The sequence below is a fragment of the Galeopterus variegatus genome, unplaced genomic scaffold (assembly GCF_000696425.1).
Source record: "Galeopterus variegatus unplaced genomic scaffold, G_variegatus-3.0.2 Scaffold7160, whole genome shotgun sequence".
Classification (NCBI taxonomy): Eukaryota; Metazoa; Chordata; class Mammalia; order Dermoptera; family Cynocephalidae; genus Galeopterus; species Galeopterus variegatus.
This window is the reverse complement of record NW_007733271.1, coordinates 22,662-36,679: the sequence shown is the minus strand read 5'-3', so window position 1 is coordinate 36,679 and position 14,018 is coordinate 22,662. Positions and strand designations below refer to the sequence as shown.

At 49.7% G+C, this 14,018-nt stretch overlaps 1 protein-coding gene across 1 annotated transcript in view; it reads right to left on the bottom strand.

The window, feature by feature from the left end:
• Positions 1-3,658: 3,658 nt before the first annotated feature.
• The window catches only part of INCENP (inner centromere protein antigens 135/155kDa), a 28,670-nt gene continuing 18,310 nt past the window's right edge, over positions 3,659-14,018 (bottom strand). Inside the window, exons 11-18 of the mRNA XM_008591671.1 lie at positions 11,122-11,231; positions 10,926-11,046; positions 10,405-10,527; positions 9,242-9,411; positions 7,633-7,708; positions 7,332-7,439; positions 6,671-6,821; positions 3,659-5,214 (exon numbers count right to left, since the gene is read on the bottom strand). Coding sequence (XP_008589893.1) covers positions 5,000-5,214; positions 6,671-6,821; positions 7,332-7,439; positions 7,633-7,708; positions 9,242-9,411; positions 10,405-10,527; positions 10,926-11,046; positions 11,122-11,231 — 1,074 coding nt within the window. The 3' untranslated portion in view covers positions 3,659-4,999. The remainder of the gene's footprint in view (positions 5,215-6,670; positions 6,822-7,331; positions 7,440-7,632; positions 7,709-9,241; positions 9,412-10,404; positions 10,528-10,925; positions 11,047-11,121; positions 11,232-14,018) is intronic.

Here is a 14,018-nt window from a genome sequence, read left to right as displayed (position 1 = left end):
CTCAGCTACAGACTTATTTGGGACTTCTGAGGTATTGGAGAGCTTTTGTACCCCATGTGGCTCAAATGGCATGCCCACTGTATACATTAACAAAGAGGAGCCCTCTGTGATTGGACTGAGGAAGTAGAACAGGCTTACTGGGCTACAAAGAGGGCAATACAGAAAGTAGAGGCTTTACAAGTGGCTGATCCCATAAGCCTTTTGAATTAGATGTACATAAAATACAAGTGTTACGATGGGGTTTGTGGCAGAGACAAGATCGATTCTACACATCTGTAGGATTCTGGTCTCAGCTCTGGAAGGGCACTGAAGTGCATTATATTCTAATAGAAAAACAGTTAGCAGCTGTGTATTCTGCCCTGATGGCCACTGAAGCTATCACAGGAACTGCCAAAGACCTAGTAAAGATGACCCATCCCATAATAGGTTGGATGCACAAGTGGGCAAGCAACCTGAAAATGGGCATAGCTCAGACTCCCACTCTGTCTAAATGGGGAGCATATGTAGAAAAAGAAGCACAGTGTCAACAAGTTCTCTGTCCAGAGTTGCAAACTGTGCTAGGCCCAGTAGATGTTGTGGAGGAAACTTTGACACAACAGTTACCCATGGAGGTGGAGGCTACATATTTCCATGAGGGACAGGGACATATCACAGGGCAAGCTTGGTATACAGATGGCTCTAGCATGGGAACCTCAGCATCATGGACAGCTACTGCTGTCCAGCCCTTAACAGATACTATGTGGTATGAAAATGGCACAGGGCAGTCAACGGGCTGAATTGAGAGCAGTACGGATGGTGATAAAAAATGAGCCTAGGCCATGAACCATCTGTACTGACAGCTGGGCTGTGTACAAAGGTTTAAACCTTTGGATCTCTATATGGAAATATCAACAGTGGATGGTAGGCCATCGACCCCTGTGGGGACAAGCCATGTGGCAAGAGTTATGGGAATTGGGACATAAGAAAGAAGTAACTTTTTTCCATGTCCCAGGACACTTCCTCTTAGCCAGTCCAGGAAATGATGAAGCTGATGCCTTGGCTAAGGTAGGATGGCTGGAGAGAGCCCCAACTACTGATGTAGCCCAGTGGTTACATCGATGAATGCAGCATGCTGGCAGCAAAACTGTGTGGATGGTGGCTCAAAGATGGTCCCTGCCTATAAAATGGGAAGATGTAGTGAATGCCTGTCGTGCCTGTCCAGTATGTACTCAAGAGAATCCACACCCCTGGCAGGTGCCCCATACAAATGGGCAAATAACTCGAGGAAGGGTGCCCCTGACTCGATGGCAAGTGGACTTTGTCAGACCACTGCCAATGTCAGAGAATTTCGGATACATCTTCACTGCTGTTGATATAGCTACTGGTCTTCTGTTTGTATGGCCTTGTTTAAGGCCCCAGACCAAGTAAACACTGTGAAGGCATTGAATAGCCTTACGGCCATGTATAGCTGGCCTGTAGTCATAGAGAGTGATAATGGAACCCACTTTACGGTACATGGGGCTCAGAGGTGGGCCTCTCAGTTGTCTATTCAGTGGAAGTTACACGTGCCATATCATCCCCAGGCAGCGGGAATGATTGAACGGTACGATGGTCTCTTTAAAAAGGGACTAAGGCTATCTGCTCAACTCCCATCCCTAAGGGGGTGGACGCAGGGGTTATGGCCGACAGAATTCTAAATGAGACCCCGCAAGAGTGGGCCCTCTCCAGGGGAAGTTCTGTTGCATAGGGATATACAACTGCAAGTCACTGCTAAAGAGCTTTTAAAGCCAGGATACGGGAAGAATGGAAATATTCTCTTACTGGCCCCAACCTGTTTCCAACAGGAACAGACAGTACAATGGGAATGGCCTTGGAGAATAAAATCCCCCCCATGTACGCTGGGTTGATTCAATACGGCCTTGGGGAAAAGGATTAGAGGAAGGCTTACAAGTTTCACCCTGGGTGACAAAGTACGTGGCCTCCTCAAGTAAAGGTAACATGGCCTGGAACAGATAAGTGCTCTATTCTTTTTTTTTTTTTTGTCTTTTGTCTTTTTTCCGTGTCCGGCAACGGATCGCAACCCTCAGTGCTGCCCCTGTACCGGACCGGGGACTGGCAACGGGATTGCAACCCTCGGTGCTGCCCCTGTACCGGACCGGGGACCGGCAACAGGATCGCAACCCTCGGCGTTGCTCCCACGCCTCGCTCAGCCAGTGAGTGGGAACCGGTCTGTATGTGGGATCCGAACCCTCGGGCAGGAGCGCCGCCACGCTTCCCAAGCGGCGCACTTATCCAGTGCGCCACCGGGCCGGCCCGATAAGTGCTCTATTCTAAAGGCACATTTGTATTATCATTATGGCCAATTATGAGTTCCCCTATACTGTTACATGTAGAACCTACAGATCCCACAGTGTTAGCAGATAAAGTATGTTATCATAAACCAGGTAAGATACCTATTCCTGCAACCATTCTTTCTCAGGATGGCAAATTGGCACGTATCTTACCAGAGGGGCAAGAACTTCCCCTATCGGTACCAATAACCCTTCTGTCTTTTCACCCATAGTGTTCTGGCTGCAAGCACTGCACCACAATCGACTGGGTACACACATAAGGTGGTGTGATCATCTACTGAATATGCACTGAACTTCACATCAGTATGACTACAAGATTCCCATGGAAAATCACACCAGTGAAATATGCACTGAACTTCACATCAGTATGACTACAAGATTCCCATGGAAAATCACACCAGTGATGACTATTAACTGGACATGTGCAGCTAACGGACAGAATAACAAGACAAGCCTTAAGGCATATCGAACAGACAATAGGATGTATAAACAAACAGGTCACTTATCCTTGCTAAGGGAACATCACAGATTTTTAATGCGTAGATTGTACAACGAGGGACCCTGAAGAGGTGGATTGTGGGGGAAATAGGATAATTTAATCAGGCTCCCTCCACATTTCTTGTAAACAAGGTGTGTGGGGGTGGAGTTAGTGCACATGTGCACCCATGTATCTTTCTAGTTCATTGCTATTGTGTGTTTTCAGTTTGTGAAGCAGGCTGGCTGGCAGAGAGCTCGTGTCTAAAAATAGAGCATGTTCACTCTGCTGGCAGCTGCTCAGTCTGTTTTTCTTTGGACTTTGCTGTAAGCAGTTGAGTTTGAGTTTCTCTTTGTACTGCCGAGCTGATAATGTTGTGTGTGCTGAATAAAGACTATTCTTTCTTCAACCAAGGTTTCAAGGACCTTTTTGCTGGTCACCTAGCTCATAGACCTCCGTGTGCAGGGTTTGTGAATGGCCTCTAGCGGTCTGTGAGCTCCAGACGCTAGCCCTAGCTCTACAATAATATATAAAGATTCTTAAACTCAACAGAAAGAAAACAATCCAATTTACAAATGAACAAAATATCTGAACAAACTCTTCACCAGAGAAGATATACAAATAGCAAAAACACATGAAAAGATATTCACCATCATCAACCATTAGGGAAATACAAATTAAAACCATGATGAGCTATCACTATACACCTCTTAAAAAGGCTAAGATAAAATACTGACAATACCAACTGCTGATGAAGATGTAGAGCAAATGGAATTCCCTTTTTGCTGAATAACAACTTTTTCTTAAACACACTGTGAAAATATGCTTCCAAGAAGGTGATATTTTGATATTGTTGTTTTAGACAAAGACAAACTCATCCGTTTATTCAACACAACAGTTTCTAGTCAGAGAACATATGGAACAAATTACAATTGTGGACTATACTTGAATGAACGTTTGTCTTTGCATGGGTACAATCTTCTGGACTTCAGTCTATTATGTTCACTATTCCCTCATTTTTTAACACTCCGTACTTAGCTTTTATTTTGTCCTAAAGCAGGGGTTGGCAAACTCTTTCTGTCAAGGTTGAGATAGTAAATATTTTCAGATTGTTTGGCCATAGACTTCTGTGGCATGACCTAATTCTGCCCTCAAAGCAGAGCAGCTGGAGACAAAAAGTAAACACATGGGCAGTTGTATTTGGTGTGTCAAATAAAACTTTAAATTTCTGATGTGGCTTGATTTGGCCAACAAGGATAGTTTACCAACCCACGTGAGGGGCCAGAGCAGCAAACTGTATGCATAGAACACAGCAGGCAGCTAGCGGGGCAGGACCAGGGCCTCCTTTCGCTGGCGCTAAGCACTCATTAGTGGGTGGATGGTTTTGTTGGGGAAATATCTCGCTGCTTGCAAGCACAGCTCCCAAGGTGGTTTCAAGGGACATCCCTTTTCTAATCAGATCTCACGATGCAGCAGCAGATACACTTTCTCGGGTACATTCCATTCACCACCCATGCAGCAAGATGGAGCCTGAGGAGTGAAGAGGCTGAGGAACAAGTGGCAGAGCTGTGTCAAGACCCAGGTCCTTCCGAATGAACAAGCACCTCAGAAAAACAGGAAGCACGTCACCTGCCCCATCAGGAAAGTAATGGAAGTGTTTCTTGGGGGTTGTCCAAGCATCAGAACCACCCACTGCATCAGCATCTCTGGGGGTGGCCCCTACATCAGGTTATCTTGACGCACACCGAAGGTGAAGGAACAATGCATTGCTCCTACAGCCCAGTGGTGGCCTGAGACACCCAGCTGCAGGGCCAGGGGCCAGGTCCTTATGCCAAGGCCCCCAGTCTTCATGATATCCACAGAAGGCTGAAGGAACATACTTTATTAATCTAGCTCTCAAACACTACTGGCTAAAATTCAACTGAATTAAAACAACCTATTTACAGAGTTCTGCCTGCGGGCCAGATAGGGCTGGCCCTGCTTCTTCCCCAGTCACCCACCAAGACCATCCTCCAAACAGGCCTGGGGCCACCTTCTACCTGTAGCAGAAATATCCAGCACACAGAACACATTTATATACACCAGACCAAGCCCTCAGAGATGGCATGCCAGGCAGGAGAGCACTAGACCAACACAGAGAAGACAGATAAACATAGATGGGAGCTAAGATTGCCGAGAAGGCCGGGGGCCTGCCTCAGTGCTTCTTCAGGCAGTAGGCCAGGCTGCCAGGGACCCTGGAGCCCTGCAGGGGTGGCGAGTTCCAGACGGCAGAGCTGGTGCGCTTGTGGTAGCGGGGTTTGCTCTTCTTGAAGATGTCCTGCAAGTCCAGCGGGAGAATGGTTCCAAAGAGCTCCGGAAGGTTCGGGGGGTGGTAGTACTGGTGGATGATGGCCTGGCTGAGCTGGGTGCCTGCAGGGGAAGCAGAGGGCTGGGTCACAAGATAGCTCCTCTTTCAAAGTCCTCCTCCAGCCTATGACATCATCTAATGCTGAGGGTGCTCTCATTTCACACCTACTGCCATCCTCTGGCAGTTTAACCTGAACAAAGGTTCTCAAGAGCACGCAAGAGCCAGGCACTTGGTTGAATCCTCAAGCGCATAAGCTCACTGTCCCCACCACCACTGGGAGGCTGGTACTTTATTCTCCCCATTTTGTAGAAAGGGAGATCTGCCCCAACGCAGACAGCTACTAACTGGCAGAGCCCAGTCTGAAGACAGGTCTAGCTCTGGAACTTAAGCTCATGATACCATCCTTGACCACCATGGTTGGCTCCTTCTCATTAACCCCACAGGGCCCACGGTGCAGGTGCAGGCTGAGGGAACCTCTGTGCTGAAGCTGTGGGAGTGCACTGTCCTGTCAACAAGGCTGGGGAAGACTCTGGGGGACCAGGAGGCGGGAGGTGCACCCAGTGCATGCTTGGCACCAGGTGCCACACTCAGGACCAGCCATGCACTAACCCACTTTATTCTGAAAACCTTCCCATCTGGGTCTGATATCACCACCATTTCACAGATGAGGAAGCTATCTAAGTAAGCTGTCCAGGGTCAACTATGAGTAGGTGGCTTTGCTGGCCATCTGGCTCCACAGCTGCACTGCCCCTGATCACTACCACCTCCTGAATGACTTAACACTAGTAGTTAAGGAGACAAAGCCAAATTTCAGGTACTATGGAGTACAAATGAGGTGAAACTCACTGAAGCAAACTGTCTTCTGCAGAGCCCTGACCACCTGTGGGATTCTGGGTCTTTCCCTCTGGGGGATCTGTACCCCGCCCTGACCCTCACCTCAGCAAACGCTGCACAGCTCCCACTATGTGCAGTGGTCCTGCTCAGGGACCCAGGCCCAGGGCAGCACAGCCACATTTACCCACACTCCTATTTAAAGTCTGGGTCAAACCATGCACAAGTGCCCCCGCTCCTCCTCAGGGCCTTTCCTGCCTTCTCCAGCTGGCCACATGCCCCTGGCTCCAGCTCTTAGTGCTCTGCCCAAAACCATTACCACTCTCAGATCTACTCCTGCCCCTGGTAGCTTATTTGGATCCAAGTCTCATCAGCCCTGCCAGGTGGGACTCTGAGGAGAGGCCCAGAGTTCAGGTCAGAATGCCCGTCAGCATGCCTTGCCCAGGGCCAGCACAACATTGTAGGTCTGTTCCTCAGATGAGCCCGCTAACCACAGGGCGCCCCACCCTCCTCTAGGCACTTGCCCAAGGCCCGATGCAGTCTTGTCAGGTCAATACCTCAAGCCCTCAGCCCATGAGCATGACAACCACCTGACATCTGTAGTGACCAATCCAAGACTTCCAGAGCCCTAGAAGGTGAAGATGGGTAAGGACCCGAGTCTTCTGGGGAGCTCTGGGCCCTGTTTACCTCTGGCCCAGGTGGGGATGGGCTTCCGGGGATGGGCCTCGTCATCGGTGGAATCATCACTATTCAGATCCATCCCATAGTTATCCGGGTTGATCTTGGGGGGTGCCCTGTGTCCTTGTGGAGTCATTTGATAGGAGGTACAAGCCGGAGACTGGAAAAAAGAAATGCGGTCATCAGCTCCCCCTCCACTGCATTCCTGCAACTCACCAGGAAGGTGCACTGGGGCTCGGGCAGAATCCCCTCAGTTCATGGGGAAAACAAAAAGGCTCAGTGGTCACGTCTTAATTTTAAAAAGTCTCAGAATATACACTACTCTGTCTCCTCCTCTCTCACATTAAGGTAAGTTGGAAACTTTCTTCCAGGTCAGTGCGTCTACACTCGCTTCCTTTGAACAGCTAGAAGGATACACACCGGGCTTATTAGTGTTTCCCTCTGAGGGTCCCATTTTTTTTTTAACTTTATACTCTTTTATACAATTTAGTTTCTTTTATTTTTTACAAATTTTACTTTTAGAATAAGTACATATGAAAAATTATAAAAACAAGTAGGCCAATTTTATCTGTCTTCTTTCTTAGGTTCCTAACGTACAGTATAGTCCATGCCTCCAGCTACTGGGAAGAGAATAATCAGAGTGGGGCGTTCTCCACCGTGGGGGCCTCACCTGCAGATCCATGGTCACATTGAGGCCTTTGCTGGCCCCTGCAGTCTCCTTGGCTTTCTTTTCCTTCTCCTCCTGCAGCTGCTGCTCAGCCAGACGCTGCTGCTCTTCCTGGGACCCAGCCAGCAATGGGATGTTAGAGACCTGTCTGTCTGCTTCTTTGCCCTCCCCCCATTGCCACCCCAAGCAGCAAGGAAGGCCAGGCAGCCTCTGTACCAGGAGTCTAGATCAGGCCTCCCCTGCCCTCCACAGCCCACAGCTGAGCATAGAACCCACGGGAGCCCCCAGCACCACTCCCCTTCACCTTCTTCTTCTCTTCCAGTTCCTTCTGCAGCCGCTCCTTCTGCAGCCGCAGGGCCTTCTCCCTCTCCTGCAGCTCCCTGAGGACCCAGCAAGAGCCTATCAGGGCAGAAAGTGGAGCCCTGGCCCTGTTCGAAGCCCTACTAGAGAAGCCAGACCCAGTGGGACATGTCTTGGAAGATGGAATGACAGCATGGGCAGATCGAAAACGACAGCTGCACTGTGCCCCACAGGCTAGGAGTGTGTATAACCACCCGAGGGTGCAGCAAGCATGAGAGGGTGCCCAGCCTTGGAGTCCACCAAAATGTGACCCAGACTCATCCACACAACTTAAGTCTCTGAGCCTGATGCTTCTCTTTTATACAATGGGGACCTTAACATCTTTGTTCCAGGGTCATCACAAGAATCAAATGAGACCACTGTGCCAGCCTAATTATCTTAACCTGCAGGGCAGACACCCACTCCAAGCATGAAGCAGGGGGTTGCAGAGTCACCTCCACAGCTCACTAGCTTGTGACCTTGAACAAGTCATTTCACATCTGTGATGCTGTTTCCTCCTCTGTGAAGAGGAAATATGACGGTTCCTACACCACAGTAGGCTTCAAGTGAGGATTAAACAATGAAATGTGTAAAGCACATAGCTTGGTACCACCAAAGCTGCCAACCATTGTGTCTGTCACACCATCACCCCTCAATGCCCCAGCACTGCCCAGCACCATGCAATCTTTAAAGCACATTAGCTGCCACCTACCTGTGCTCCCCTTCCCAGACTCCTATCTCTACTCTGCCTACAGGACCAGGGTCACTTTGTGTCGATCAATAAGAAACAGAAGACAGCCCTGATGCACTGAAGCCCTCTGGCTGTGACCCCTCACTTTTCGTTAAGCCTGCAGCCTCCCACGAAGATGGACAGAGAAAACAGTGCTGCCTGGGGTTTCCCAAGAGGTGGAGGCAAGAGAGGACAGCTGCTGGGCCTGCGTGTCTGCATCTACACTCACAGGCTCAGGATCCTACACATATCCCAGCCCATGGCATCCCCAGGCCTCAGCACAACCAGGCACAGGGTCGGCCCTACATAAATGCTTGCAAAACTCAATGTGGAATTCTTTTCTACAGCACAGAGACCACTGCATCTGCACAGCTGGAAGACCTCAGGGCTCCCAGACCCATGGCTCCCAATATAGAACAGTCTAGAAATGCTGGTGGGGGGCCAACCTGAGTTATTGTCAGCACCAGGGAAGGTACATTTAGTGGAGCAGAGGCAAAGGATGTTAAACATCCTGCAGTATACCCCAAAGATATCTCCTGCCCAAAAAGCCCATGGTGGCCCTGTTGAGAAATATTAGTTAGTCCTGACCTCACCCCCACCTCTGTGTCAGTTGAAGAAAAGACACCAAAGGGGTCAGCACATGCTGTTGAAGGCAGAACCAGACAAAACCCGAGTGCCCCCCCCACACACCCCTCCCCACTCCTTGAATCTCCTGTAGCCAACGTGTACTTTAGTCAGGGGTAGGCCAGCTGCGGGCATCTGGGTTTGAAGCCTTGAAAACACCTGCAACCCCCAGTGGAGGTGGGGGCTGCGTCTAGGTGACGGCCACACCAGGCTCCCTCACCTCTCAGCCTGCAGCCGCTCCTGCTCCCTCCTGCGCTCCTGCTCTGCCATCTGCCGCTCCTGCTCGCGCTGCTCGGCCAGCCGCTTGGCCTCGGCCGCCTTCCGCAGCCGCTCCTGCTCCTCCTCCTTCTTCTTCTGCAGCAGCTCTTGGTGCCGCCGCTCTTCCTCCTCCTGACACAGACAGCAAGGTCAGGGAGCTCTGGCCAGCCCGGGCCAGAGAGGCAACACGGAATTCCCGCAGGGAGGGAGGAAAGGCTGGCCAGAGGGGTGGAGGGGCAGGGGGCCTGCTCCCAACTGGCCACCCAGGCTCCTCTTGCATCAGCCATCACCATGGGCTGAGCCACGGGACACCTCAAGCAAGCAAGGCCCTGCAAGAATCACCCTGACTAGCCTGAAAACTTCAGCTGCAGCAGCACGTTTAGTAGGTAATGGTACAGACTCTGGAGCTAAGACTCACTAGCTGTGTGACACTGGGCAAGTCACTTAAACCCTCTGTCTATGGTTTCCTCATCCATAAAATGGGGACAACAGTAATACCTACACCTCATGGAGTAGCTGAGTTTATACACATAACACACTTAGAACAGTGCCTAGCACAGAGTAAATAATACACCTTAGTTATCAGTAATATAACCCCAATGACAGATTTGCATTCCCTAGAGTTACAGGACTGACAGTTCGCAGGAAAAGGTAGGCTCCCGCTCATACAGGTGAAACATTCAAGGGATGGATCGTGACAACAATCACATAGAGAACATTTAGCACATGCCAGGGCTACCTGAACACTCTGCATTAGCACATTTAACACTCAGAACAACCCTATCAAATAGATATCCACTACTGCTCCTTGAAATAACAGAAGCACAGAGAAGTCGAGTAATCTGCCCAAGGTCACACAACTATTAAATAGGAGCACTGAGGCAGGAAGTCTGGCTCCAAGTGCATGCACTTAACCCTCAAATTGCCCCTCCTACAGAAGATGGGAGGCAGGTGACAGTCACTATCGCCATCCCTCAGGCATTTGTTGAACCTCCTTCTGAGCTTGAAGCAACATATCCACCAAGATCAGCCCCACAAAATGGAGTGTGCCCAGCATGTCCTCATGGCACCGAGACAATGTCTATCCTGCCCCACCTCTCGCCGGATGCCCACCTGCGTTCGCACCTGTTGTAGCCACCTGAGTCTGCGAGCCTCCTCCTCCTGCTTCCTGCGCGCCTCCACCTCCTCCATCTTCTTGGCAGCTGCCTTTTTCTTGGCCTTCTCTTCTGCCAGCCGCTCCTCCTTGGCCTGCAGAGCCCACCCACATATGCCCATTGGAGCAGCCCCTCACTTAACCCTACAGAGTGGGGCACAGGACTCTGGTGACAGGTACTCCGTGTCCCTGCAAACCTGGCTTGTTCCCCACAGCCGAGGGGAGAGGACAGCCACAAACCAGTCCCATCCAGGAGTGCCAGACCAACCACTCACAAAGGGCTATTGAGAAAATCCAGAGCCAAGAGCTTCCAGATTGGCTCAGAAGGGCCTCCAAGGCTCATGGGACAGACAGGAGAGGGGTACAGGGCGTCAGACCCATAACTTGCTGAGGGGTCCAGTGCTGACCCTCGCCCTGCCATGCCTGAGTGGCTTGGGACCCACCTGGGCACAGCCCGCCTGAAGCCTGGCCACCCACCAGCCCAGGCTCACACCTTCTCGGTCTTCTCGTCGATCTGAGCAAACTTCTGCTCGATCTGCTTCTTCTTCTCCTCCTTCATCTGCTCCACCCGCTCGCGGGCCTGCAGCACCTTGCGGAGGCGCTCTTCCCGCTTCCTGTAGGGCACCAGGCTGTCATGGGGAGCTCCACCCAGGAGGAGCAGGACAGGGGCCGGGAGCCAGGCCACTTACAGCTTCACCTCCTCCAGCCGCCGCCGCTTGTCCTCCTCCACCTTCTGCCTGCGCAGCTGCTCCGCCTCCTCCTTGCGCCGCAGGTTCTCCAGGCGCTGCCGCTCTTTCTCCTGCAGTGGCCAGGGGGATTGGGAGGTGAGCCCAGAAGCCCTAGCAGCCCCCAGCCTAGGGGCAGCAGCCTCAGAATGCTGCTTAGGGGCAGAGTCACCCCACATGCCCTCCGTCCCCATCCTGGCCAAGGCCTGTGGCTTCAGTCTTTCCTCCCAGGCCCCAAATGCCTCCAAGGGCCTGCATCATGAGTGCCCTTGAGTGGGCTCTGCCAAGTTGAGAGCAGTACTAAAAGCAGGCTCAGAACTGGCTCCATGTGCTGAGGGTAACTATATAAACATCTGAAAAGAGACCCAAGAATGAGAATTGGAAGGGACAGAAAGGCAGCTTTGAAAGTTGTGGTTAATGTTCTATTTCATGGGTGCTGGATACATGAGTTAATTTATTACTACTATGCTTTATAACATATATTATGTGTATAAACACACATTCCCTTGTGTATATCAACTTCATAGAAGTTGACAAGAAATAAAATATTGCCAAACGCTAACAGAGGTACCACAGGTTAGTGAGACAGTTTAGGGATCGTATTTTTTTCCTTAATTTTCCAAACTTCTTGTGATATGGCTATGTTAATAATTTTAAAAACAACTTTTTAAGAGTACTAGTGGGTTATGCAGACTGATGCTGGCACCCCTCCTGGGCAAATCCAGAAAGCCCATTGGGGCACAACCACTGGGCATGAGCAGGGGCTCCAAGCCCTCACTGACCAAGGACAACACTGGTGCTTTGCCCTGAACAGCTGGCAGTGGGAGTGGGGCTGGGGCCCAACTGAAGTCCCACTCCCATTACCCCAACCTGCCTCCCACCAGACTCCCACCTCTGGGCTGAGCCTCAAATAACTGCTTCTCTCCAGCTCCCCGCCATGACGGTTACTATCAATTTCTCCCCGGCCCTGGCCTGGTCCTGCTAGAAACATTCCCACCTAGGAACCTGGCCCCAAGGTAAGAATCCTCCCAAAGATGGAGAGAAGGGGCCCCAGACATGGGTAAGATGGAGTAATCACACTCCACCTGCTTCTCCCACTGAATACAGCCACAAAACCTGCACAGAATACAAGGAGCAGCGATTTAAGGCCTCTGATAAGTAAACATTAGCAGATAGATTGGGGAAGACCTTAAAGCACCACCAAACCAGCAGTGAGCTCGCCATGTTTTCCTCTCACCTAACTCAATGTGGCCTGAAACTCCAAAGGAGTCACTGCGGTGCAGACAGAGAGAACTCCGGAAAAAGGCCTCTAGTTCTAACTCAGGAGCAGGAGAACATCTAACACTCAGAGTGCAGAAACCCTATTTTTAGTTTTTTTCTATTCTCTCCTTTCACACAAGCAATCCCATGGTAACCAGGGAGAGCAGCAATTACAGGAACCTGCAGAGTCAAAACTCTGAGGGTAGAGAACCTTCCTTTCCAAGAAAGGGGCTGTGATCCCAAAAGTTTGGGCCAAACTCTGCTCTTTTCTTTCTCTGTCCCCCTGCCAGGTGGCCCTGGACACATTCATGGAAGCGCACAGCAAAGCAAGGTAACTAATGCCCCAGCTTCCCAACTAGAGGACAGAAAAGGGGAGCCCCAGAGAACCAGATAACACTGGAGAGATCACAAAAACAATAACACAGGTAATTTATAAACTCTTGGGCTCAGCTCCAAGCTGCAGATGCAAGGATCTGAACCTACTTTTCACAGCAAAGACACTGAAAACTAAACAGACCACCTTCCAAGCCCCAGACTGACTGCTGACTGGCCACACTGGGGACAGATCCAAACAGCACTGCAAAGACTTTAAAATCTGAACTGACATTGTAACCATAACCCACAAAAGGCAGGCTGGAACCTGCAGCCTGAACCTAACCAGGTCAATCGATGCTAAATTGCAATGTGGATTAAAAAAAAGAAAATACCAACATTCTCCATAAGATTTAAACAAGACCCAGAGTCTCATAGCATAATATTCAAAATCTCCAGGATACAACCCCAAATCTCCAGGATATTCAGCATGCAAAGATCCAGAAGTCTCAACTCACATGGGAAAAGACAATGAACAGACACCACACCAAGGTGACAAAGGTCTTGAAATTATTTGACAAAGACTTTAAAGCAGCTATTACACAAATTCTCCAAGTCATCACAAGTGTTCTTGAGACAACTGGAAAAATAGATAACCTCAGCAAAGAAACAGAAGATATGAAGAACCAAATGGAAATTTTAGAACTAAAACTACTATAACCAAAATTTTCCAGGTGAATGGATGGGCTCCACAGCAGAATGGAGAAGACAGAACAAAGATAGCAAACTGGAAGATAAGTCAATAAAAAATATCCACTCTGAACACAAAGAGGAAAAAATATTAAGGAAAAATTAACAGAGCCGCAGGGAACTGTGAGACAATGCCAAAAAGTCTTCGTTCCTGTCATCGGCATCCCACAAGGACAGGAAAAAGGGATGATACTAAAAAATATATGAAGAAATAATGGCTGAAAATGTCCCAAGTTTGGTGAAGGGTATAAACCTATGATGTGAGGTCAGCGAACCCCCCAAAAGCAAAGAAATCCACGACCAGACACATAACAATCAATCTGCTGAAAACCAAAAGGAAAAGAAAAATGTTCAAAGCAGCCAGAGAAAAAGGACACATTACCCGTAAGGGAATGACAATTTGTATGACTGAAGATTTCTCAACAGAAATCAGAGGCCTGAAGGAAGTTTTTAAAGCAGTGAAAGAAAGAACTTATGTTCCCTGAAAATATCCTACAGAAATAAGAGGTGAACTAGGCATCCTCAGATTAAGGGGAACT